Source organism: Protomyctophum parallelum (assembly GCF_964188405.1).
Source record: "Protomyctophum parallelum genome assembly, chromosome: 15".
Classification (NCBI taxonomy): domain Eukaryota; kingdom Metazoa; phylum Chordata; class Actinopteri; order Myctophiformes; family Myctophidae; genus Protomyctophum; species Protomyctophum parallelum.
In genome coordinates, this window is record NC_139710.1 from 5,180,502 (window position 1) to 5,205,063 (window position 24,562).

The window sequence follows — 24,562 nt, forward strand, 5'->3', positions numbered from 1 at the left end:
CTTTGTAGTATTATAATTATTATACTTTGTATACATTATAATGATTTTATCATGCTGCATTATAATCACAAGTAGTATTATAAGAATTCGCCCATTTATAGTAGCTATAGGACTGGTATTATTATTTTTTATTTTTTTCCTGTGCTATTGCTACATAATTTTTTATATATCATTCTCTTTGTTATTTCTTATTTTCATCACAATCTGTATCATCATTATCTTGTTGTGTGATTATTTTTTATCACAGTATTGCTTGTTGTTATATTGTATTGTTCTTGATAACAGCCTTGCGGAACATGCCCACAACAACATTTAGCTGCCTGTACCTGACAAATAAAACCCAGATCAGGAATAATGTATAATTATACAGAGAGGGCCTGGCTTCATTAAAAGATCATCACAAATAAAGAAACAATATTAGTTATAGTTATTGTGGTCTCTAGTGTTTTCTTTGATGATACGTGTGATAAGTGTCTTGGACTACATGTGCTTTGTGCTTTCTTATTCTTGACTAACTGGTTCCTACACACCTTAATTCCAGATATGCTTTTTCTATCAGAATGAACGTGGCACCGCCAAAGGAAGGACAGGCTCCAGTCCCTGGAGTGCATTATTTTCAAAGGTAATTCCCTTTTCTTTTCTAAGATGCCAATTCATTGCAAGTTTATGTACACTATATGCTGACTATGGCAATGTGATGATACTTTATTGTAGGGCAAATGTCTTACTCATCCTTGTCAATCAAATTATCTCTTGTATCTTTAGCTATTACAGCTGACATATATTAAATAAATACTACTACTACTACTACTACTACTACTACTACTACTACTACTACTACTACTACTACTACTACTACTACTACTACTATACTACTACTAATAATAATAATAATAATAAAAAATATAGCTACAAGCAGCTATATGTGGGGTCAAGCCCAAAAATAAATAAGCTATATGCAATATACACAATGAGCTATATAAACATTGATGACTGAAATTGTTTGACAACTATAATAAATCAAAAGTAACACTTGTATGAAGTGAGGGGCGCTCTTATCATCATACATCACATTCATACATCACATTTCATGCTCAGCCAAATGGTCTGTCAACGCTGTCGTCCCTGTAACCATGAGTCCAGATTCTATTTGCATGAATGGAAATGTGATTTCCATTCATGAGGAGTGTTTATTCTTTGACGTGGCCCAAAAATGGCAGAAGAGTGGATTGAGCAAATCATAACAATTTACTCATCGGGACATCTAAATGTCAGAGGTCTTTTGACGAATGACTGTGAGCTTCAGTCCCTGAGGGATCCTCACGGCCCTCTACCGTATTGCCGAATTTGGTGAAGAAGGATAGCTCAGAACTGCCAAAACAGCTAAAATGGCGGAATGGCGGAAAAGCCCTTTGGGCTTGACCCCTAATAATGACATGGGATTCAATTGAAACAGTTACAATATAGGCAAAATTTGTTGTGTGCTGGCATGATTATGGTAATGTAATAATGAACCATATTTGACATAACTGAGATGGCATGTGATTCATTTTCAATGTGTTATTATCACATTTCCAGAGCGTATCAGCGGGTGTTGTCTATACTGCCTGAATGATGCGGCTCCAGCTCACTGCCTTGCTTTGGGCCTCTGTGTTCCTACTGGGAGCTGCGGAGGCTCAACATTGTCTCAGTGGTTCCAATGACACACGGCCATTCCCCTCCTTCACCCAACCTATAGCTCAGCGGGTGGTGAGATCTGAGGATGGCCTTGTGCCCCTCTATAACTTTGCCCGTGCCTTCCTCAAGGTCGTTCAGCCAAATCCACTGCCTGAAGGTGAGTGACAATAACAGTAATTATAATTGTTTTGAAGGTGAGTGACAATAACAGTAATTATAATTGTTTTGTTTTGTTTGTTTTGTTTTGTTTTGTTTTGTTTTGTTTTGTTTTGTTTTGTTTTGTTTTGTTTTGTTTTGTTTTGTTTTGTTTTGTTTTGTTTTGTTTTGTTTTGTTTTGTTTTGTTTTGTTTTGTTTTGTTTTGTTTTGTTTTGTTTTGTTTTGTTTTGTTTTTGGGGGGTTCTTTTATATTGTCTTTGAAATATCTATTATTTGAAATACCTAGCCACCAGAAATATAAGAAAAAGTACAATGAAACATAAGACATTTAATAGCTGGCACTATACACTGTGCCTGCATAAGCTACTGTATGAAAATGTTGTTGCAAAATTAGCTACCCTTTTTCAAAACAAGTGTTTTTGTAAGAAATAGGCCCCAATTACAGGCTAACTGCATGGAGTAACAAAACCTTGTTTAATGGTTATTTTCCCATGACGCATAAGATCATTTGGTTTGTGCCTAATTTGGTGGAAACTTACCTGAAAATGTGAAAAATATGACTGGTACATCTTGATTACATGTCTGCAGAGAGAATGTGTCCTGATTTGTGTGTTGGACAAAATCTAGTTGAAAAAAGTGTGTTTTGAAGAAAACTCAAAATAGCGGGAAACATAATCCTGTGCCGGCCAAGCAGAGATCATCAAAATCATTGCAATATACCCAGACATTGATAACATGACAACAAGTATATATCATAACCATTATATGCAGGCAATGACAACATGTTAACTTGTGTATCTTAGATATTCTATCCAAAGCCTGGAGAAAGAAACAGGTACGGCAAACTCTCTTTTGTGGATATAGTATGTACTGTATATGTAAACGTGAAATTATTTGTAGATAATTGTATGAGCATATGGAAACATGTATTATTTTCCACATTTGCCATAACATATTATTTTCCATTTGAATATTTACCATTAGACACAAGAATATTATTGTTCTCCAAAAAGATGACGGATGGATTTGTTACATAGATAGATAGATAGATAGATAGATAGAGTTTTTATTAAAGTGTCCTACATCATAAGATGCCCAGCCCGCACGGGCTTACAAGACACTCACAAAATTGTACATATATAATAATACATATACACAAATAGACAGTTACTCATGGATACATCGTTCTCCAACGTAACTGCCATGCTTTCTCTATACATTTTCCAAAAACAAAAACTTCATTACTGAACAACCAATTTAACATAAAACACTCAGACATCCAAAACAGATCTGGGTTCTTATCCTGAATTTTTTCAAATAAAACGTTTCTTAAATCATGGTATAGTGGACAATAGAAAACAAAATGAAACTCATCCTCTACAACTCCCAGGTCACAAAGAGCACACAGTCGCTGCTCCTCAGGAACGCCAGTATATCTGCCAATTACAACTGTATTTCTGTTAATGTTATCTCACATTGCTAACACTATGTCACTACAGTATATAGCTTCTATTGTAAAACAATTAATGTCATACAGTGTAGTAGTGAGTACTGAAATGCTATAATCTCAACTGTATTGGACAACACTGTTGCTTTCAACCCTTCTCACTATTTTGGCCAAGCAATATGAGGTGTTCTAATTGTGCCGATAATAGGGCATGCCTACCTGCAACAATAAACTCCACAAAGAGTAGAGACAGTCACAGGGAAGTATCCAACACTAATTCAATACTGGTACCTTTAATGTGATTTACGATTCACTTTGCATTATATGAATTGTGTTGGTGAAGTTAACAAAAGTGAGTTAAAACAAGATTTATTTATAGTCTTTGTGACTCATATTAATCATCATATAAGGAGAAGAAAACTACAAAGGAAAGAGAAAACATCAGCGTCATTGACAAATGTTTTTATTTTGCTTTTCCACCTCCATAGCTGGTGCGCTATGAGGCAGGGTATGTGGTTTGTCTGATCCTGGCTTTGCTTTACCTTCTACTGATGCCAATAGCCGGTGGACTTCTAGTCTGGAAGTATTTTCACAGCTGGGAAGCACAGAGCAGCGACTCGTCCATATCACAGAGTTACTACAAGGACATCAGTGTGTCTGGCTGCCTCATTCTCATCACAATTCTATTACTGTAAGGCAAAAAGATGATCTTAGAAAGGAGAGTTCTGATCTCATCCTCTCTCTCTCTCTCTCTCTCTCTCTCTCTCTCTCTCTCTCTCTCACACGCATGCACACACACATTCTACAAATGTTTCTTTAGCTGTCTTAGTACTAATGTTGGCAGGTAGTAATTACAGTATGATGAAAAAGAAGGGTTGTCCGCACACTGTATCTGCTCCCAGGAAACTTTATTTAGGTAACCTTTGTTACCAGGTTACCAGGTTTCCTGGGAGCAGATACACATTGTGCGGATAGTTGCGGACAACCCTTGTTTTACTCTTCTTTGTACGTATATTTTTTATTCAGCACCTGTAGAATTTCTGGAGATGTGCGTGCTTCCTTTTTTGATCCTATCAGTAATTACAGTATGTTCTGTTCTTTGTTCATATGCAGGACAGGTGTGATTTTAGCATTCACAGCCAACAACAGAACCCATGCCAACATGCGCCCCAGTCTCCGACATTTTGGCACCAATGTTGGGATCATACAGGACAACCTACATTATATCCCTGAGGTTTTAATCATGTCAACACTAGCTTCAACATTATCTGTCATTACCTGTCAAAATTAATTAGATGGGTCTGATCTTTATAAAATAGTGATCTCAGCTCCCAAATAGTGTGTCAGTGATCATATGTGTTGATTTCTTAATGGGACATTGTTACATTTTCTTTATGTCCTCTTTTTAGCACTTGACATATCATTTTCATAACCACTTTCAACCTGGAGTCCCTCTTTTTTATGGAGTTTTAGAAGTGGTTGTGTTTACAACATAGTTAAAAAATATGAATAATGTAAAAAGATTCATAGTCAAGTCAAGTCATTCGACAGTCAAGTCAATTTATGCTACAACTTACAAAATGTTTACTTATACAATATTATTCATTTTTCCTCTAGAGATTGAAAGTGATCCTGGAGCAGTACAATATTCCCAATGCGGAAATCTCCAAAGCAATAATTGGTAATACAAATCTGTTGGTCGTTTGATTAATAATGATCTGTGTGTACTGCATATCTGATGTGATCGAAAGTAAAGTAAACATCTAAAAATGATAATTTAAACTAAAGCAAACATAGTTTTAATTGATGTTACAGTATGCTTCATTACAAGTGTCATAGTATTTGTTTAACTTTAATTGGTTTTACATTTTGTTAAATAATATGCGACGTTTCATCATTTCAGAAGCTAATGACACCGTTGGAGCAGCGATATTCATGTCTTTCAGCAGCGATGTTCAGAGAATCCTCAGACATTTGTCACTTACAGTGAGAGGTGTGTCATCTATAGAAGACAAGCACATTGTTACATAATATACGTATGATGTGTTTACTTGTGATGTGTTCAAAACATACAATGCATTCTATATTTATCAGACAAACCGGTTTTAGATATTCAGTGCCGGGTATGCTGTTTGCGTCTCCTCTGCCACACTTTGTTCTTCTTTTTCTTTTACTAAATGTTCAAAGCAATTCATACATTTTCACAAATGTTCAAAAACCAGCGACAATACCTGATCTACAAGCTTACACAGACGTAGATATTTTTGATATTATAGATCGGATATTTTAATAAAATTGTAATTATATGATATGTGACCTTGTTTTTTCCCTCTGTCTGTTTGTCTTTGATTTGAGGAGAGATTGTTGCAGTCTTTTAACGTGATCCACAATAGTATTATTATGTTTTGCCTTCTTAGAAAGACAGCATACAGCTTACCCTACCGTTCATCCACTGGCTACGTCTGTACATTATGTTCTTCCTATGTGATGTTTCATCACAACACACAGATGCTGCTGATACCACTGACAACCTGCAGATCATTCAGACAACAAGAGCTGCCATACAGGATAGACACATAATCTTACAGAAAGGTCTGCAGCAACTCCAGGACCAACTGAAGACCTTGAAACTATGTGGTGCCTGTGATGTTCCTGACTCTAGCAACCTTGAGACTGATGCTGATTACAGTCAGGTATTGTATCATATCTGATATAATCTTGGATACTGGGCGTATACTGGGATACTTATAAACCATATCGGCCTGTTGACAATAAAATAATTATAAGCAATGTTAACCATTTTTGTTAACCATGTTGTTAACCTTTTTTTTTAACCATGTTTTTAAGAGCGAGTTGAAAACTTTTTTTTTCAACTTGGCATTTGTTTAGATTTATCTTGTGTTCATATTCAATGTTCTGATACAAATTTCCTTACCATTTATTTCTTTTATTTGTTTTATTTTTTTGTATTGCTATTTTTATTTGCTAATATATTTTGTCTTGTATTGCTTTTTGGTTTTTCGACATTCCGCTGCTTGTTATTTTTTATGTGAAGCACTTTGGGTTGCATTTTATGTATGAAAGGTGCTATATAAATGTATTATTATTATTATTATTATTATTATTATTATTATTATTATTATTATCAGTATAACACATAGGTCTACACAGTTAATTGCTGTGTGACCATGTCTCGCCCCAATCCGTGAATTTGTCATTTCAGATCCCCAGTGTACAAGACAAGTTGGATTCAATGCCCCCCAAGCATGCTTTTGAGCACCTCGTGGTACAAGTAAGGATGATAAATATTATGATTACTACTACTTTTTGCTTTTTATGTGGACCAGACAATGCAGAAAGACAGGAAATTGAGTGAGGCGGATAATGGAAAAAAACATGCAACACAGGTCTGTAGTCGGGAATCAAAGCCGGTATGTTTCGATGATGTGGTCATCGCATGCTTCCGGTCTTCTACCATAATGTACCAGTCATGTACCATTAAAGGACCACTTCACCACTTTTCAACCTATCTTCATATAATAGGTCCTCACTAATAATCATGATAAAATGGCACGATTTCTTTCTACTCAGTCTGTGTCTCATAGGAGGGCTGTGGGCAGTTTAGAAACCGTCTACAAGTGACATCATCATTAGGCAGATTTCTTTTTAAACAAGCTCTTTTTACAAAAATGTTTAGATTTTCATTATCGTGAGAACGATGGCTTCCATTTTCGCATTGCAACTTTTCAGGACTAGAAAGCCTGCAGTTTCTATTAGCTTGTATTTCCCATCGATGATGTCACTGGAAGACGGTTTCTGAACTGCCCACAGCCCTATATATGAGACACAGACCGTGTAGAAACATTTCTTTTCATGATTATTAGTGAGGACCTAGTACTGTATATGAAGATGGGTTGAAAAGTGGTCCTTTAATGTACCAATGATCATGGATCATCTACCAGTCATCTATTCTATTCTACCGGTCATACAGTCATCTATCGGTTATCGACAGGTCCTCCAATCTTTTACCAGTCATATGCTAGCTGTCTATGTTGATCAGCATTACGTATGCCTCATTAATGAGTGTGGAGCTTTATGGTCAATGAATTAATGTGAGATTGTGATTGTTTTCTGAAAATGACTTGAACGCAACTCTGTCTTAATTAGCCTACTGTGTGACCGTATCTTCTTTTAGTGCAACAGCACATTCTATGGCATTCCTCAGTTTTGCTCCAACCAGATGGCACCTGCTCTCACAGGTATTTCCCACAGTCTAATTATGTTATTATCCTTTACTCCATGGATGATAATAACAAAGTTGTTTGTTCAATGTTTATATTCTTATTGTCCCTCCCTATTTCCACATAACCCTCTCTTTTCCAGCCAGTGCGTGTGCATACGTGTGCATGTGTGTGTGTGTGTGTGTGTGTGTGCGTGTGTGTGTGTGTGTGTGTGTGTGTGTGTGTGTGTGTGTGCGCGCGCGTGCGTGTGCGTGCGCGTGTGTGTGGGGGGTGTCTTTCCTTAGCTCTGGTTCTAGTCAGTTCGTTCATGTAGCGTAGCCTATCTGATTGTTCGGGGAAAGAAGCTTTTTTGCAGTTTGTTTCCAGTGGCATTGAGAGAGACTGCAAAGACGTTTTCCATGCAGCAGCATCTCAAACAGTCTGCGTTTGGGATGGCTTGAGTCCTTCATAATTCCACGGGTTTTGCTGACACAATGACCGTGCAGGGCTTTGATGGCGGGGAGATCATACGCTGATGCGTTAGGCTGTTCGCACAACCATCTGCATTGCTTTGCGGTTGAGGCAGCTGCCATACCAGGCAGTGAAGCAGCCAGTCAGGGTGCTCTCTGTGGTCAGAGATGGGCAAAATACATTGAAAATGTATTTTGATACAAAATACAAATACTGGGTCAAAAAATTTATCTAAATACAAAATACAAAATACATCTTCCATCCCCATCAAAATACAAATTACAAAATACAAAAAAGTATTTCAAATACGTATTTCAAATACATGTATTTCAAATACTGCCCATCTCTGATGGGCAAAATATATTGAAAATGTATTTTGATACAAAATACAAATACTGGGTCAAAAAATGTATTTAAATACAAAATACATCTAATTTCTTCCATCTCAGCGAAATACAAATTACAAAATACAAAAAAGTATTTCAAATACATGTATTTCAAATACTGCCCATCTCTGTCTGTGGTGCCTCTGTAGAAAGCTTTTAGGACTTTGGGGCCAGCTTTCTTGAGTCTTCTCAGGAAGTAGAGGTGTTGTTGTGCTTTCTTCACCACCTGCTCCATCTGTCTGTCTGTCTGTCTGTCTCCAATATCATAATATGTGCTGTGTGAAACACCACTACACCAGTATAATCTTCAGTTGTAAAAACACTCTTAGTTAAATTAACATTTGATTGTGTAGGTCTCTTGTCGGAGCTGAATGAAATCCAAGAGTCACTGAGGCATGCAAGCGAGAGCTTTCCTAGCGTGAGATCTCTCACTGAGGCCGTCTCTGATCTGAGAACCATCTTCCAGCGTTATGAAGGAGCCATAGTCTTCTACGACTATGTCAGGTATATGTAACTTTTGTCTTGTTATTTTAGGCATCTCGACTTGAATTAGATGGAGTTCCTGGCACAGAGACACTTTTGTGTGAATGGCATTAATATCCATCCCTGTTAAATGTTTGTGTGTGGCGCTGCACTGACCTCATAATCAGCAGCACCTGTATCACATATCATAAAAACAGAAAAGTCTGATCTTGATCTTAAACGGTGATCTTTAAAATACACCATACAGGCATACACAATAAGAAAAATCATATTTTATTTATTTATTTATTTGTCTGGACTGTGTGTGTGTGTGTGTGTGTGTGTGTGTGTGTGTGTGTGTGTGTGTGTGTGTGTGTGTGTGTGTGTGTGTGTGTGTGTGTGTTTGTGTGTGTGTGTGTGTGAGTGAGTCCGTATGTGAGTCGGTGTGTCCATCCGTCCACCTGTGTACAGCTAATCTCCGGCACCGTTAACCTGGTCGATGCCACATTTTGCACACACACCCTGGATGCCAATGATGAACCCACATTTTCCAGAACGGCCTGTTATAGCACCACCAGGAGGCCGACTTTTGAAAAACATTTTGTTTTATATTACTCCTCCAGATTCTGTCCAAAAATCCCGCAAATCGTTACACACTATCTCTATAGTCATGTGTTCAAGACGGATCTGTCCGATATTTCTGGCTTTCAAAGTTTGCAGGATTGGCCCGTTTTGAACAAAAAGCCTCAAATCATGAACGCATGCAGCGTGCAATTTACGTGAAATCTTTCACAGACTTTCCTACTAGGCTGAGGAATATATCCCACCCTTTTCACATTGGCCTGTGCACAAACACATTTTTAGAACAAATGCCTCAAATCAATCATCCAATTGCCATCCAAGGCTTAAGAAAAAATGGCACCCTTTTCTCATTGGCCTATAATAGCGCCACCAGGAGGCCACAACCTGACCTGCCCTGGTGGAGACCTGTGCCCAGAGGGGCACTTTTTCTAGTTATAAATTAATTCATTTGACTTATTTGCTCAACAAAATAAAATGTGTATGTGATGCCATCTACAGGTGGGGAGTGTCAGCTACAGTGTGCACAGTGACGCTATTGACAGCGCTGCTCTTAGTGACTGCCATCTCTCTGGGACTGCCTGTGCTGTTCAACCCGAAAGTATACTCCTTGTCCCCAGACATGCAACTGGAAACAATAGCTCTCTACCTGTTTAAAGTGTAAGTAGCACCCCCCCCCCCCCCCCCCCCCCCCCATACTGCTATGTATGCTCCCCTATTCTGTACACGTCCTATTTGGAGGGTTTGTTTTATAGTCACCACCACAGTGACAAAATCCTATTTTTAATGCGTCAAGATTTTGACTAATTATGTGATTGCATCAAACAATTGCTCATGCATTCATTGTACTAATAATGATGTGTTTCTTCTCTCCACAGTTTTATGATAATGACCTGTGCATTCTCTTGGGTTTCCATCATCTTAGTCTTTGTCACCCTGTTCTTTGGAGGGAATGCTCACACTTTGGGATGCCGTAGCTTCACCAGTGGTCAGATATTTACAGTAAGTGTTATTGGTCTCATATTAGCTTAAACTTTAAGTTAAATGGTTGATATTATTTTTGTTTTATCCACTAAATTTGAGCTGTAGTTGCGTCAAATGCTAAGAAAAACAAATGAATGAAGGACATGATAGTGTATAAAGTAGGCCTACAAGTTTAACATTTACACTCGCACACTCCCAGACCAACTTGTTTCAACTTCCCTTTAATTATTGTTACCTCTCAGAGCCACAGGCATGCACAGAACTGCACACCTATCAGAAAACTGACCAGTGGCTTCATTATTACATTATCTTCCTCCACAGTTCTTAGACCAGCAGGGAAACCTGTTCAGCGGTCTCAGTGTCAGTCAAGGAAATCAAAGCTTGAATATTTACCCCAACACATATGCCATCTATCAGTAAGTATCTATCACAGTATGTAAGTGATGTCATACAGTGATGCCATACCAGGGGGGCAGTCAGACAGATATTTTGTGAAGCCACAAGGAAATCGGGATTTCCTGAAAGTTCATATAATGGCCTGTTGTGGCGCTGTCATTGGGCCCAAAAAAAACCATAGCCCCATAGAAGTCCATGTATTTGGGCCCAACTTCACCTAGACTGTATTACCGTAATAAATATGGTCATGAATACTTTTAGCTTCCAGTCACTAGTTTAAAGTCTCATTTCTAATGTCATAATATTATTTTTGGAAAATTATGGTCCCATTTATAAAAAAAATGACCATAAAGTCGCGCATGTTCTGAGGGGCGTGGCTACCCTTACAGTCTATGAACGGGATCCCCCACCCACTCGAGTCAAAATAAAAACCAACGAAGAAGAAGGGGGAAGTCCCGCCTCGTTGTCTGGGCCAACCAATGGGCCAGCTGGGCCCAAACGGATCTAGAAAGATGGCGACTTACAATTCAAGGACTGACAGGCTTCATTTTACGTTCATGTTAGACCCGGGGAACGCTTTGTCCATGTGCCATTCATACACCATGGTTTTTTTTTTTGATTGATTGAAATATTTATTAACAGTTTGCAGAATTACAGTACATTTCAAGCACAAACTCAATACAAAGACTGTTAACTGTGAGTGGACGACCCAATTAAGCATTACACTCGTTTACAAGAGGGTCCTCCATGTTCAATTCATCAAAATTCACAAAGAAGAAAATGAAGTGCATTCATGGTAGGCTACTCCCAAAATCAGTGCTTATAGCCGCCAAGATGTGTGGAGTCTGTGTGAACAGCTGGTGTGTGGAGTTTTGATACATGGAGTTGGTTCTCCAACTCAACTCCATATATCATTATGAATTCTGAATTTACACATTTGATGTGCTTCACTGAGACACGCACAGCTCCCGTTTCACTACTAAATACATGATACGGATACGGAAATACTCAGGTACTAGACTAAATGAATGAAATACTCAGGTACTAGACTAAATGAATGAAATACTGCAGGTACTAGACTAAATGAATGCACCATTTACCATGTATTATGGGGTGGCCTAGTATAGTAGATATAATAGAGAGTATGAAGGTATATTCACCGCTTTCGTTTTCAGTGGTTATTGTATTATACTCACTTCTAGTAAATATAGACCATCCCTACAGTATACACAAGCAGCCAGTTAATCTCATCAATGCAAGGAGATTGTCACGCAGGCAGACTTATGCTGCAGCACCACTGAACTTTACATTGTGAATTGTGAAGATTCCTTCTCAAACTGTACACATACAGTGGTAACCTGATTGGACATGGAGGACGTCAGTGATGGCTCATCCAAAGCTCCCCCCAGAACAGTTTAAGATCAGTTGTGCTGGATTCTAGTTTTTTTGTGGTGATCGAGTTTCAGGTGGAACAAATTGTGTCCTGTATTTTGACTTTGTTTACAGGGGCTGTGGGAAAGGACGTTCCATGTTTCACAGTATGGATATGGATCAACTCTTTGACCTGGAAGATTTGCTCAATTCTACCAAGGTGTTCCAATTATTGCATTTAACAGTTTTTTCTCTAAAACACTGTAAATTCCTCAGTGTTACTTGAGTGTACAAATGTAATGGACTTGTTATGAATGGATAAATTAAAGGTGGGTATTAAATGATATGTTTTGATTAAAACAAAAATGTTTTTTGTTAAAAGGTTCAATTCTGATTAGGCTACTATAGATAGAGTGTATGTTCATTGGGGGTCTCTGCGTCTCTAGAGTTTAATCAAAACTAATTTAATTTCAGGTGGGTGGCCAATCTTCAGCCAATCAGGAGAAAGTACCCAATTATCAGCTTCAGTTTAGTGTTGCTATTCCAATTGTGTCAGCTCACTTAAAGTTTCACTGGTTTATCCTCTATCCTGTATGAGGTCTCTCTCCTGATTGGATGTAATTTGTTATCCTGACCTGAAGATGTATTTTCTGTTCACTAAAGAGCTGAAGTAATGGAGAAACACAAATGGTTACTATGAGAATATCGCTATAGAGCGGCACTCAAAACTGAAATATTTCTTTACAATATTAACCTTATCTTTTGACTTACTTTAAAGGTATATTCAGTGATTTCACTTAATTCAAATATCACTTATTTTTTTGTTTTGTTGTGATAATCCTCCCTACTATAGAGTGTGCTGGCCATATAAGGAGTTCCTCCCTGTCCCCAGTTAACCCCTGGGGGTCAAAAAACCTTAGGTTTCATTTTTGACTCTATCCTGATTGGACGAAAGGCTGGGTCAACAGCCAAAAACGAAACCTATGGTTTTTTGAGTGAAATCACTGAATATACCTTTAAGGAGTTCGTTCCTCCCTGTCCCCAGATACAAAACATTGTAGGTTTTGTTTTTGGCTAGGTCATCCAATCAGGCTAGAGAGGGGCCTTCCGCCAATCATGATCGAGTGGGGGCGGGCCTTGGTGTGCGTGCTGCTGGCGTGTTGCGTGCCCGCCCACTGTAGTGCGTGCATGTGCACATCTTGTTAACGGGGGGGACAGTAGTATAATATAATACAAAATATGAGCTATACTTTGACTGTCCACCTGTTCCCTTTTCATAGTACATGGAGAACTTCAGCAAGACTGCTGAGAGCATCTCTATAGACATGACGGAAGTGAAGTTGCTGCCTGACAGCGGCAGGCAGGACATACAGGACTTCAGAAATATTGGCCTTGATACCATCAACTACAATCTATTGATATCCCTGGTATGAATATACAGCTGCTATAAGTGTCTAACCTAAGGGTAACCTGTCTAACCTACGGTTTGTCGGACTATTGCGGGAACTTCTGTCTGTCTAATGTCGTGTCGAACTGTTGGAGTAAAAAGACGGTATTTCAGACAATAGTCCGACAGTGTCGGACCATTGTCCTGTCGGCTAAAAGGGTGTCGGAAAAAAGACTGCCTCCCATCTCACTCTCTTTCTCTGCTCTCCTTTCTGTCTGTTACTTACTTACTTACTCCTCTTTGTCCCCAATGGGACATAAGGCTTCAATGAGCACTCTCCATTTCATTCGATCCCTGGCAGCATGGTGCGCCTCTCCCCAGTAGTGTGGTACGATGCGTCAAAAAAACAGCTCCCGTAGGAGTTTTGTGCTAAAATTGTTTTTTTTGCAGATCTTGGTTCTATAGAGTCCAAACTATGAGAAAATGATGGGGTTCAAATTTTCCCGACCCCCACCCCGTTTCTGGGGGGGGGGGGGGGTCATCTATTTGGGACCTCCCAGAACAGTATGCCAGTTAATGTCCGATTTTCATAATATTAGAATTGTTTTGTATGTTTTAAAACATTCTGAGTTGATTTCTTAAACTTTTAAAGTGGTCAGAAGAATCTTTTTTGACTTTTGGTAGGGGTGCTTCCTCACCTGGGACCTCCCGGACTGACCTCTGGGCCTATAAGTTCTCATTACATTCCTCGCTCTGCTCCTGTTCCAGAATAACGTCAAATTAGATCATAAATGAAGCATAAAAGTATTTGTAGCTGGGCTCTGATATTAAAAAAATAGTAGTAGCCAATACCAGGGGTCTTCCACAGGGGGCCCATGACCCCTAGGGGGTCCTCAGGCTCAGAGTTACTATACAGGGGCCCACCAAATCATTGTGGGATAGGAACTTTTATTATTTTTTTACATTAAACCACTTGAACCATAGAATCCCTTTTCCAAGGAGAACTTTAGCCAACAATAGCTGATCTACAAGGTTGTAGTTTGAGCTTGTAGATAAGCTATTTTCAAAGTAAGGTGCCTCAGTGTAGCAAATATTGCTGCTAAATAAAGATCAGCCAAGGTGGGATGGTTGGAATCAGTAGAGATGAAGCAGCTCTGGACCGACTAGTCACTATCACACCTCATCTTTCTGGTCTAGTGAATCAGTACCTCAACATCTTCCCAAAAGCTTCCAGGTCTTCAAGGAAAGAACATTATCAGCTCTCAGGAGAGATTGCATTGAGGTCAAGAGAAAATGCTCTCAAGCAATGTAAATTGATTGAGTTGCACTGTGGAGGCAATCTGTTCAAAGAGAACACACCATTGAAGAGTCTGGTTTCATCAGCGCTTGTGTCAGATGGGGCAAAAAATGACATTCTTCCTGGGCCTACACAATTTTTCTGGTGCTGACTGGGGAGGAAAATTAGTTGGAATCTCCAAGAAGACATGGGTCATACATAGCCTACTTGAGGCTTGATGATGATGATCCTGCCATTAACTGCTTCAAGCCAAGGACCTTCGAATGGGTTCCATTCCACCTGAGCTTATTAACGGCAAGCTTCCATCACCATTGGAGTCATTGGAGCATGGAGGTCCAACAACCTTGCCATTACTAGATGGGAACTATTTCGGTCAAAGAACTTGAGGGTGAGATGCTACCTCCAACTCGTGCTGCACGGCTACCACATATCCTCTGTGCCAACTACGTCACAATGCGGGATAAGTCATTCATACCTGGCAAATTGCCCTGAGCTTCCACCAATCGAACAAAATGGATGGAATTCAGATAGTGGAGGGTATGTAACAGTCAGGTGTCTTGCCCTCCCTGCTCCAAAGGCAGTACTTGAGCTCATCAAATGTGGTTGCAAAGCAGGTTGCAAGGGACGGTGCAGCTGCTCAAACAATAACTGCACTCCTCTCTGCAAATGCTATGGTGGAGACTGTGTCAACACTATCAGGGAGGACATTCAAGATGATGATGACGAAGATGAATAGATCCTACAAATAATGTATTGTAGGCATAATTTACCATGGGCTCTTTAAGAGGATAGGTGTGTGTGTGTGTGTGTGTGTGTGTGTGTGTGTGTGTGTGTGTGTGTGTGTGTGTGTGTGTGTGTGTGTGTTAGTGTGAGTGCAGTGTGTGAAATAAATGGACACGTTCTGCATGCCCAAAGTGAGAAGTTGCAATACCTTTATTCCCTGCAGTGTCAACAATAATGGTAGAATACTAATAAACTATCAAAGTACTTTACATAAACGCAAGATATTCTAATACTATTCGAAATACTTGCAAATCACTATGGGTGCAAGAATAGGGGCAAAACTAGTCCCGGACCCCCTGTGGAAGACCCCTGGTATTAACTACTACTCATTTTTGTAATCAGTGCCAAGCTACAAAATCTTTTAATGCTTAAATTATTATCTAATTTGACATTGTTCTGGAACAGGAGCAGAGCGAGGAATGTAATGAGTACTGAGATGAGTCCGGGGGGCCCCGGGTGAAGAAAGACCCCAACCAAAAGTCAGAAAAGATTATTTTGGCTACTTTCAAAGTGTAAGAAATCAACTCAGAATATTTAAAAACCTATAAAACAACCCTAATATTATTAAAATCGGACATTAATTGTCTGGCATACTATTATGGGAGGTCCCAAAAGATATGACCCCCCAAATAAGGGGTGGGGGTCGGGAAAATTTGAACCCCATCATTTTCTGACAGTTTGGTCCCTATGAAAGCCAAAAAAGCCAAAACATCACTTAAAATAATCCTACGGAAATACACATCGTACCACACTACAGGACAGGTTCATCTGTTCCAGCTCCTGCGTCACAGTTCTGCGCCAGTTTCTGTCTGTGCCTATATGCAATATATGCATTTTGTTGAGTGTGTTTACTGTAAATGTATGTGTCTTGTACCTACACTACAGTATGTGTTTCTTTTTCTTTCAGTGTTCTGTTTGTTCATTGACTGTACTTGTGTGCATTTGTGCACAGTGTACACTGTACACAATGTGTGAGTCATTAGAATTAGATAGTGTCATTTAGCTGTTTCTATTCATGCATATATGCCTATGTTTGATTATTTAGTATTTAGTCCTTGAGCAGTTGAGACAAAGAACCATCGAAGTCCATACTATAATTATCCATAATGTATAAATTATGGATAAGGGGTGAGGACGAGGCTTTTCGGGGAGGGGTCAGAATAAATTATGGACTTAAATGGTTATTCGTTTCAACTGCTTGTCATGTTGAGTAACATTTTGACGTATTTTCTGCGTCCTCAGCTCAGCACACGTGTGGTAAAGAGAGACTTTGCTACTTTGGCTGTGGAACTGGATGAGAAGGCACAACTCCCTGTAGGTGTTTGTCTAACAAAGCAATAAAGTGAATAGACAGATCCTGCAGTGATTTTACAGCCTCTGCATCTATTCTGTCAGGGAAATACGGAGATTAAGGACGATTTACAAAAAGAGGCTGAGAAGGCACGACACCTCAACCGCCTGGTCAGGCAACAGACTGCAGACGCTGTGAGTTAATAAAAGGATTACATACATTTAAATAAAAAGGTGCATTGAATTGTCACCTATTTTAAATACCAGGATTGCTTGCATGCATGCGTGTGTGTGTGTGTGTGTGTGTGCGTGCGTGCATGCGTGCGTGTGTGTGTGTGTGTGTGGTGAACCCTCTTGTAAACAAGTGCAATGCTTTATTGGGTCGTCCACTCACTGTTAACAGTCTTTGTATTGAGTTGTGCTTGAAATGTACTGTAATTTTGCAAACTGTTAATAAATATTTCAATCAATCAATCAATCAATCAATCAATCAATCAATCAATCAATCAATCAATCAATCAGTGTGCGCATGCGCATGTGCATGTGCATGTGCATGTGCATGAGCATGTGAATGTGCATGTGCATGTGCATGTGCATGTATGGATTCTGAAAGTAGAAACAATGCGTATGCTTTGGACCTTATGGTCAGAGCCCTATATAGCTCTTGACTATGGCCAGATTCCAAATAATTGGGATGAAGGGGTGTGTGTGTGTGTGTGTGTGTGTGGGTAACAGGTCCGCTCGCCCCTTTTCCATCTCGCCCCACTACTCTATCTAGCTGTAAATAACAAACATAATTCATGTTTGTGATTATTTAAAAGGTATTATCATATTAATGTATCATTGTTAAGTTCACTCTGTATATCCACGGCCCGGGCATAATAGCATGATGATGCCATTACAGAACATGGGCTACATGGAAGAAATGTGATTAATAAAACGAAATGAACTGCTAGAATGTCATAAATTAACTTAATTAAGCAGTCACCGTCACCGTTGTTCTTTCAAAATTTTACAGAGTATAGAGATCGACTACTATGCAATCAAATATCTGTTTACAAGATAATTTCAGAGAGGGAGGGAAATACTAAATTAACTGTTAACTACATTTAAAAATTTGCGGGGGCGAGTTGGTAAAGGGGCGAGCAGTCTCGTATTCTGTGTGTGTGTGTGTGTGTGTGTGTGTGTGTGTGTGTGTGTGTGTGTGTGTGTGTGTGTGTGTGTGTGTGTGTGTGTGTGTGTGTGTGTGTGTGTGTGTGTAAGAATGTTTAGCTGACATTCCATCAATCTTCTGAGCACTTTAGGTCAAGATGAATGAAAGTGTTGGAGCCCTGAGACAAATAAAACAAACATACAAGGTACTGAATAGTGAATATTACAGTCAAGCACTCAATTTCTGCCCCATTACAAAATTGTTCTGTGCATAATATAGAAAGGATGTAAATGAGTTGATGTTGTTTATTGGAAGTACCTCTCTCATGCCTGCAGACTAATATTGACAAAACCCTGAGTGGTGTTGATGAAACGGAAGGAGCAATGCATGCCCAAGTTCCATATATCGTGGCTAATGTAAGAGATATTTTTTAAATGAATATTTTCCCATTACTGTACACATTCTGACTTCATTTTAGCTTTCTATTCTATTCTCTCAGATATCCCAGTGCACAAAGCAGAAAGCAGAGCGATCCCTGCTGCACTACTTGGGCTGGGTCCGGCATTGGGTGGGTGAAGAAGCAATGAACAGACTACACCATAATTCATTGTTCAAAAGAGCTAATATGGAGTGCCTGTGTGGTTCATGACATGCATGTTTCTTTAATGTCATGCTGTTTGGATTTACATATGTCAAGAGCTCGAAATATGTGGTATGCTCAATTGTGAAAAATAATAATAACAAAATGATTGAAACAAAGAACTAGTGAATTGTTTGCTAGCGTGCTGCTTGTTTATGTTATGGACATACATACTTTACAACTTTGTCATGAGTAATTCAACAAAAATCTAAATTGCATTAAACAGTGCTGCCGGGTGGGTCTATGCGCAACCGCTCCGTCATTTATGGTCACTGCCAGGTCACTGGTGCTAAATAGGATTGAAATGATGTGTGAGCATCCTGGGTGGTCGAGCTAGGGCCCCCATAAGTTGTCACAGTTTATAGATTTTATTGTTGATATTGTGAGTCTGGTGTGATATTTTGTCGTGGGTCCCATGAATAATTCACATGGATTGTAGACTTGGATTTACATTTGCAATGGCAGCTTAGGTCAGTCTTTGAACTTCTCTCCTTTTCTTGTTTGTAGATCTTGTATGAGGTTATGGGTTGCAGTTGGCTTGCAAGGTCTGTGGACAATGTGTATACTGCAATGTGCCTAAATGTGATTGACCCATGGGTGAGTGAAACATCTTCATTATATTTTGTACTTGTAGTTGACACTAATGTGGTGCACAATGGCTTGATTGGCTTGATTTCCAGCATTTAAACAAACAACAAACATAAAGGTCAGAGCACTTTGATAGAGAAGAATAAGTCGCCCTTTTTTATAGAAGAGTAAAGATGTGTGATTCAGGACGGAGATGATTGAATTTAATTTCTTCATAATCATGTCAATATTTTCTTTCTCGACGTCTCTCGCACTAGATAAATCAAATCATAAATCAAGGATTCCCAATATTGTCTACTCTTGATTGATTGAACACTTTATAGAAAATGTAAAAGTCTGAAGGCTGAAAACTAACCCTCTGGAAAACATAAACATCTCAAATACTCTGTATATCAAATGTATTGTTTTTATATTTTCATTTTGTTTATGTAGAATGCCTTCTGGTTGTGTTTGGGGTGGTGCTGTGCCTCATCAGTTCTTGCATTGGTCATGAGCACTTATGTAGTGACACGTCTGCGACGCATACCACCATCAGTTTTGACTGTGTAAGTGCAATTTTCACAGAAACTTAATTATGATTAGTGTTTGGTGAAAGGAAAACATAAATACAAACTTCAATTTGATGAGTTAAATCATGGCACATACAGACATATTCAGTCCAAGGTTTTATTTTATTGACCAAGGCTTTTGGAAAAATAAAATAAAAACAGTAGTAATAACCAAATAAAATATAGGCCTACTTATTAAAGTGTTTGAGTATCTTTTGTTTTTATTGCAGAAAAGACATGTTCACCCTGCCTGAGAATAAACCAGGAGAACAGAATCATCAGCCAGAGAATGACAAGTCTAACCATAGCATGTTAGATGAGCTCAGTGATGTCATGAGCTTCAAAACACAAAGCTGCAAATATGACAATACTTAGAAAAATAACCTAAATATAATATGTAGCACTGACAAATGACAATTTACAACTATTATATTTGTAGTGCTTTTAAGTGCTATCATCTGGGATTTTGTGCCATGATACTTCTTTGAGTTGTTATGCTTTTAAATCCCTAATTAAACAACAAATAATCGTGTGTTTTTTTCTCCCAAAATGAACATATATTTTTATTTTACTCTAGGGTTAGGGTTAGCTAGGCCTAATAATTTCTATAGACTGATAGCTTTATTTTTCGCTAGTAAATACTGGTCATATCTTTCTGTCAGATATGAAATAATTACATCAATAAACAGATGAAACTTCTTGATATCTGGGTATTCCATAAATGCTTAGAGTGAGGTCCCAGATATTCTGAAGTTTTATAAAATAGTTTTATACATATATCGCCTTCCATCATCACGTCAGCCATCAGTTGTGGCTTCATCTTGCTTCGTTTCCTTGGCAACCAGGGTTGTTGTGCGCAATGTTTATAACAAACGTGTGGCACTATATCTTGAGGGGAAGAAATATGTTAAGCAGTCTAACACAGATTGGTGGCACTGGCATGGGAGTTCTGCATCACAGAGTTCAGAGTCAGACCCGACCCATGGCTGCTACAAGGACAATTAAGCAAAATCTTGGCAAATAGTCCAAAACTAAAACAATAGCTCAGGAGACATACTAACTTCTGTAGGCACACTGGCACAGGCACTTTAACCATATCGATTCGACACATACAAGTGAATATATCTTTATCAGATAGCTAAATGCATATTTATTGATAAATATATTTTCATAGACTAGACCGCTAGGGGGTCTTCTACTTCTTAAATAAATAAATACAAAATGCAACACAATTTATGATATATAGTTGTGGCATCCATGCTTTGTCTCTCTCAGCTAAGGGGTCCTTGTCCTAAAAATCATGACCTCTGGTCTGCCCATCTCTCTAGATCTTCTGCAAATACAGAAAATAAATTTTCAGTTTTCTGTAATTCGAAACACCACTGTAAATTAAGTTTGAGTCCCCCCCCACCCCTTTCTCCCCATACTTTACAGATTTTCCCCTTTTCCCATTAAGAGGCGTATGAATATACATAACTAGATAGTCAAAACAGGAAATCATCATAGAGGAGGTAAAAAGGGAAAAGAAACATATACAGTGACGGGGGAAAGGGGTGGGTGGGGGATTCAGATTTTACGGGGGCCAGTTTCGAATTGTAGCCGTCCATATAGGTGCCCTTTGAGAGCAGTTTTGAAGGAGTCAAGGGATTTGCATGTCTTAATGACTGTTGGTAGCAATGGTAGGGCGTTCCACATTTTGGTGGCATAGGAGCGGAATTAATAGAGCGTCGCAGTCCCTCCCCCTTTCAGAACGGCGAGTGGCCCAGGAAATGAAAAGCAATGCATTTTTCCCATAGCCGTTTCTGAAAGTATTTATTTAAAGACGGTTACGCCGCAGACAAAGCCAACTCGGATCGTGACAAATCATGACAATGAACACAATATTTTGGGCCGATCAAATCATTAGAAAGAAGAAAATAAAGGCAGGAGACAAGACTATTTGTTTTGTTTTTCTTTTTATAAATTATTTGATCGGCACAAAATATTGTGTTCATTGTCATGATTTGTCAAGATCCGAGTTGGCTTTGTCCGCGGCGTAACCGTCTTTAAATAAATACTTTCAGAAACGGCTATGGGAAAGCGAATCTTGTGGACCAGACCCATAAGATGCTGTACTCTGTCGTCAACCCTATAAGCCATTCCAGCCTGTCAAAGTGGGCAAGGGTGAGGTGGGTTCAGGTGAGTGAGGCCAAGTATAGTAGCCTGACCAGTTTGTTTTGGGAAGTCTGGAGCCTTGTTTTAAGGGCCTTAGAGGTGCTGTGGTACCAGGAGGTGCATGCTTAGTCGAAGAAACCTTGTACAAGGGCTCCTGTTAGGGTCTTCAAGGTGTTTTTGTTGACCAGTGAGGAGATCCTGTATAGGAATCTTGTTCTTTGGTTGACTTTTTGGATTACGTTGGTGGCCATTTTATCACCGGAAAGATTTTCCTCCAGGATGGAACCTACTGTAGACATTTCAGAAAGTATTTATTTAAAGACCTTTTAAGCGTCATACGAAGCCAACTCTTGTCGTGACAAATCATGACAACACACACAATATTTTGGACCAAACAAATAATTACAAAGAAGAAAAACAACAAAAAAAGTGTTGTAACCTTTCGTTTTTTTCTACTTTCTAATTCTTTGTTTGGCCTGAAAATGTGTGTTTCTGCTCTATAGAGTGTCGCAGTCCCTCCCCCTTTCAGAACAACGAGTGGCCCAGGAAATAAATCCCAATGCATTTTTCCCATAGGCATTTCTTAAAGTATTTATTTAAAGACGGTTACGCAGCGGACAAAGCCAACTCGGATCGTGACAAATCATGACAATGAACACAATGTTTTGGGCCGATCAAATAATTTATAAGAAGAAAAACAAAACAAATAGTGTTGTCTCCTGCCTTTATTTTCTTCTTTCTAATGATTTGATCGGCCCATAATATTGTGTTCATTGTCATGATTTGTCACGATCCGAGTTGGCTTTGTCCGCGGCGTAACCGTCTTTAAATAAATACTTTAAGAAATGCCTATGAGGAAAATGAACGCTGATTTATTTTTCGAATCTCTCGAGGGGGCGGGACTGCGACGCTCTATTGGCTCGCGCGTGTACATGAAACACGTACGTGACAGGGCTGTTTTCTGCTAGCCTGGTTAATAAACCAGACTAATATCGCACGGATCCGCGGGATATTAGTCTGGGGAGGCTCAGCTTGGATTTCATTTCCAGGGAAACATTTTCTCTTTGACGCAATTGGTCAGAGCTACTGTCAGTCAAAGGTCTCAAGCATTGAACGTCACTGTACCAAAGCCCGCCCATATTGCATACCGTGTCCCTATTGGGCGCACATGTTCTCGTGTGTAGAAAATGGGCGTACAATTGAGCCTCTCCAGACCGAAATCCGCCGGTAGGCAATTTTTTTTTGCCAACGGCTGATTCGGTCTGGTTTATTAACCAGGCTAGTTTTCTGCCCCCTCAATAGAGCGTCGCAGTCCCTCCCCCTTTCAGAACGACCAGTGGCCCAGGAAATGAAATGCAATGCATTTCTCCTATCGGATTTTCTTTAAGTATTTATTTAAAGACGGTTACGCCGCGGACAAAGCCAACTCGGATCGTGAGAAATCATGACAATGAACACAATGTTTTGGGCCGATCAAATAATTTATAAGAAGAAAAACAAAACAAATGTGTTGTCTCCTGCCTTTATTTTCTTCTTTCTAATGATTTGATCGGCCCAAAATATTGTGTTCATTGTCATGATTTGTCACGATCCGAGTTGGCTTTGTCCACGGCGTAACCGTCTTTAAATAAATACTTTAAAGAAATGCCTATGAGAAAATGAACGGCGATTTCTTTTCCGGGTCTCTCGAGGGGGCGGGACTGCGACGCTCTATATCGCAAATCTTCTATTAGATGGCTCTGCCCTGATAGCCTGATAAACCAGACCGAATACTGCCCTGAGTCCTGACCCATCTGAAAAAATATTTTCTGTTAAGAGTATCTGAGAATTTATAGTTTAAAAAAACAAAACAGCACATTGAGCAGCACTAACATCATGTTCGCCTAATTAAAACTTGAACCTTTGACACGCTTGCTTTAATTAGATTCCATTAGATTAGATTTAATACGGATATTCTACCCGCATTACACATAGGCGCCGCTGGTGTAGTGGTATCATGCAAGATTCCCATTCTTGCGACCCGGGTTCGATTCCCGGGCGGCGCACTGATTTTTAGCATTATGGATTTAACGAGTGATTTTTATATCTAGTAATTATTATGCATTGCATCAACTTAAAATGTCGCACTACAAACGCATAAATACAGTTTTCACATGCACATGTCATTTCGAAGACAAATGCCCTCCACTAACACCAGCTGCCGCTAAATCACGTGTATATTTACTATTTTCCAGATGTGACCAGTTGTTATGTTATGTACTATGGCTTTGGAGTCTGGACTAAGCACGTTATTAGTTTTTTTCTGGACTAAGACCATTTATACCCTTATCTCATTTGGATATAGCTATATAGATATGAAGCCATATGGTGTGATAACATTCCCGAACTACTGTGCAGTGCACTGGCACTGTGTGCAGATGTGGCGGCAGATATCCATCGCATAAGTGTCGCTTGCCAAAAAGAAAAGATCTACAAGCTAACAACACGTCACACCGCGACGCGTCGTTCCGCATGTAGATCTGTCCTTATTGGCAAGCGACGCCGCCGTTCACGCTGCTGACGCTGTCCTCCG

General features: G+C 39.3%; 1 protein-coding gene across 1 annotated transcript; it reads left to right on the forward strand.

Moving 5' to 3' along the window:
- Positions 1-1,614: 1,614 nt before the first annotated feature.
- LOC310872650 (prominin-2-like) lies at positions 1,615-20,211 on the forward strand (the record flags this gene model as incomplete). The annotated part of the gene is made up of 17 exons (XM_083784694.1): positions 1,615-1,834; positions 2,638-2,669; positions 3,770-3,972; positions 4,395-4,515; positions 6,505-6,573; positions 7,477-7,540; positions 8,712-8,862; positions 9,901-10,059; positions 10,278-10,401; positions 13,431-13,577; positions 16,860-16,931; positions 17,013-17,102; positions 18,396-18,476; positions 18,560-18,628; positions 19,208-19,297; positions 19,721-19,833; positions 20,067-20,211. The coding sequence occupies 17 exons, from the start codon at positions 1,615-1,617 to the stop codon at positions 20,209-20,211; spliced, it is 1,950 nt and encodes a 649-aa protein (XP_083640820.1).
- Between the last annotated feature and the right edge of the window lie 4,351 nt (positions 20,212-24,562).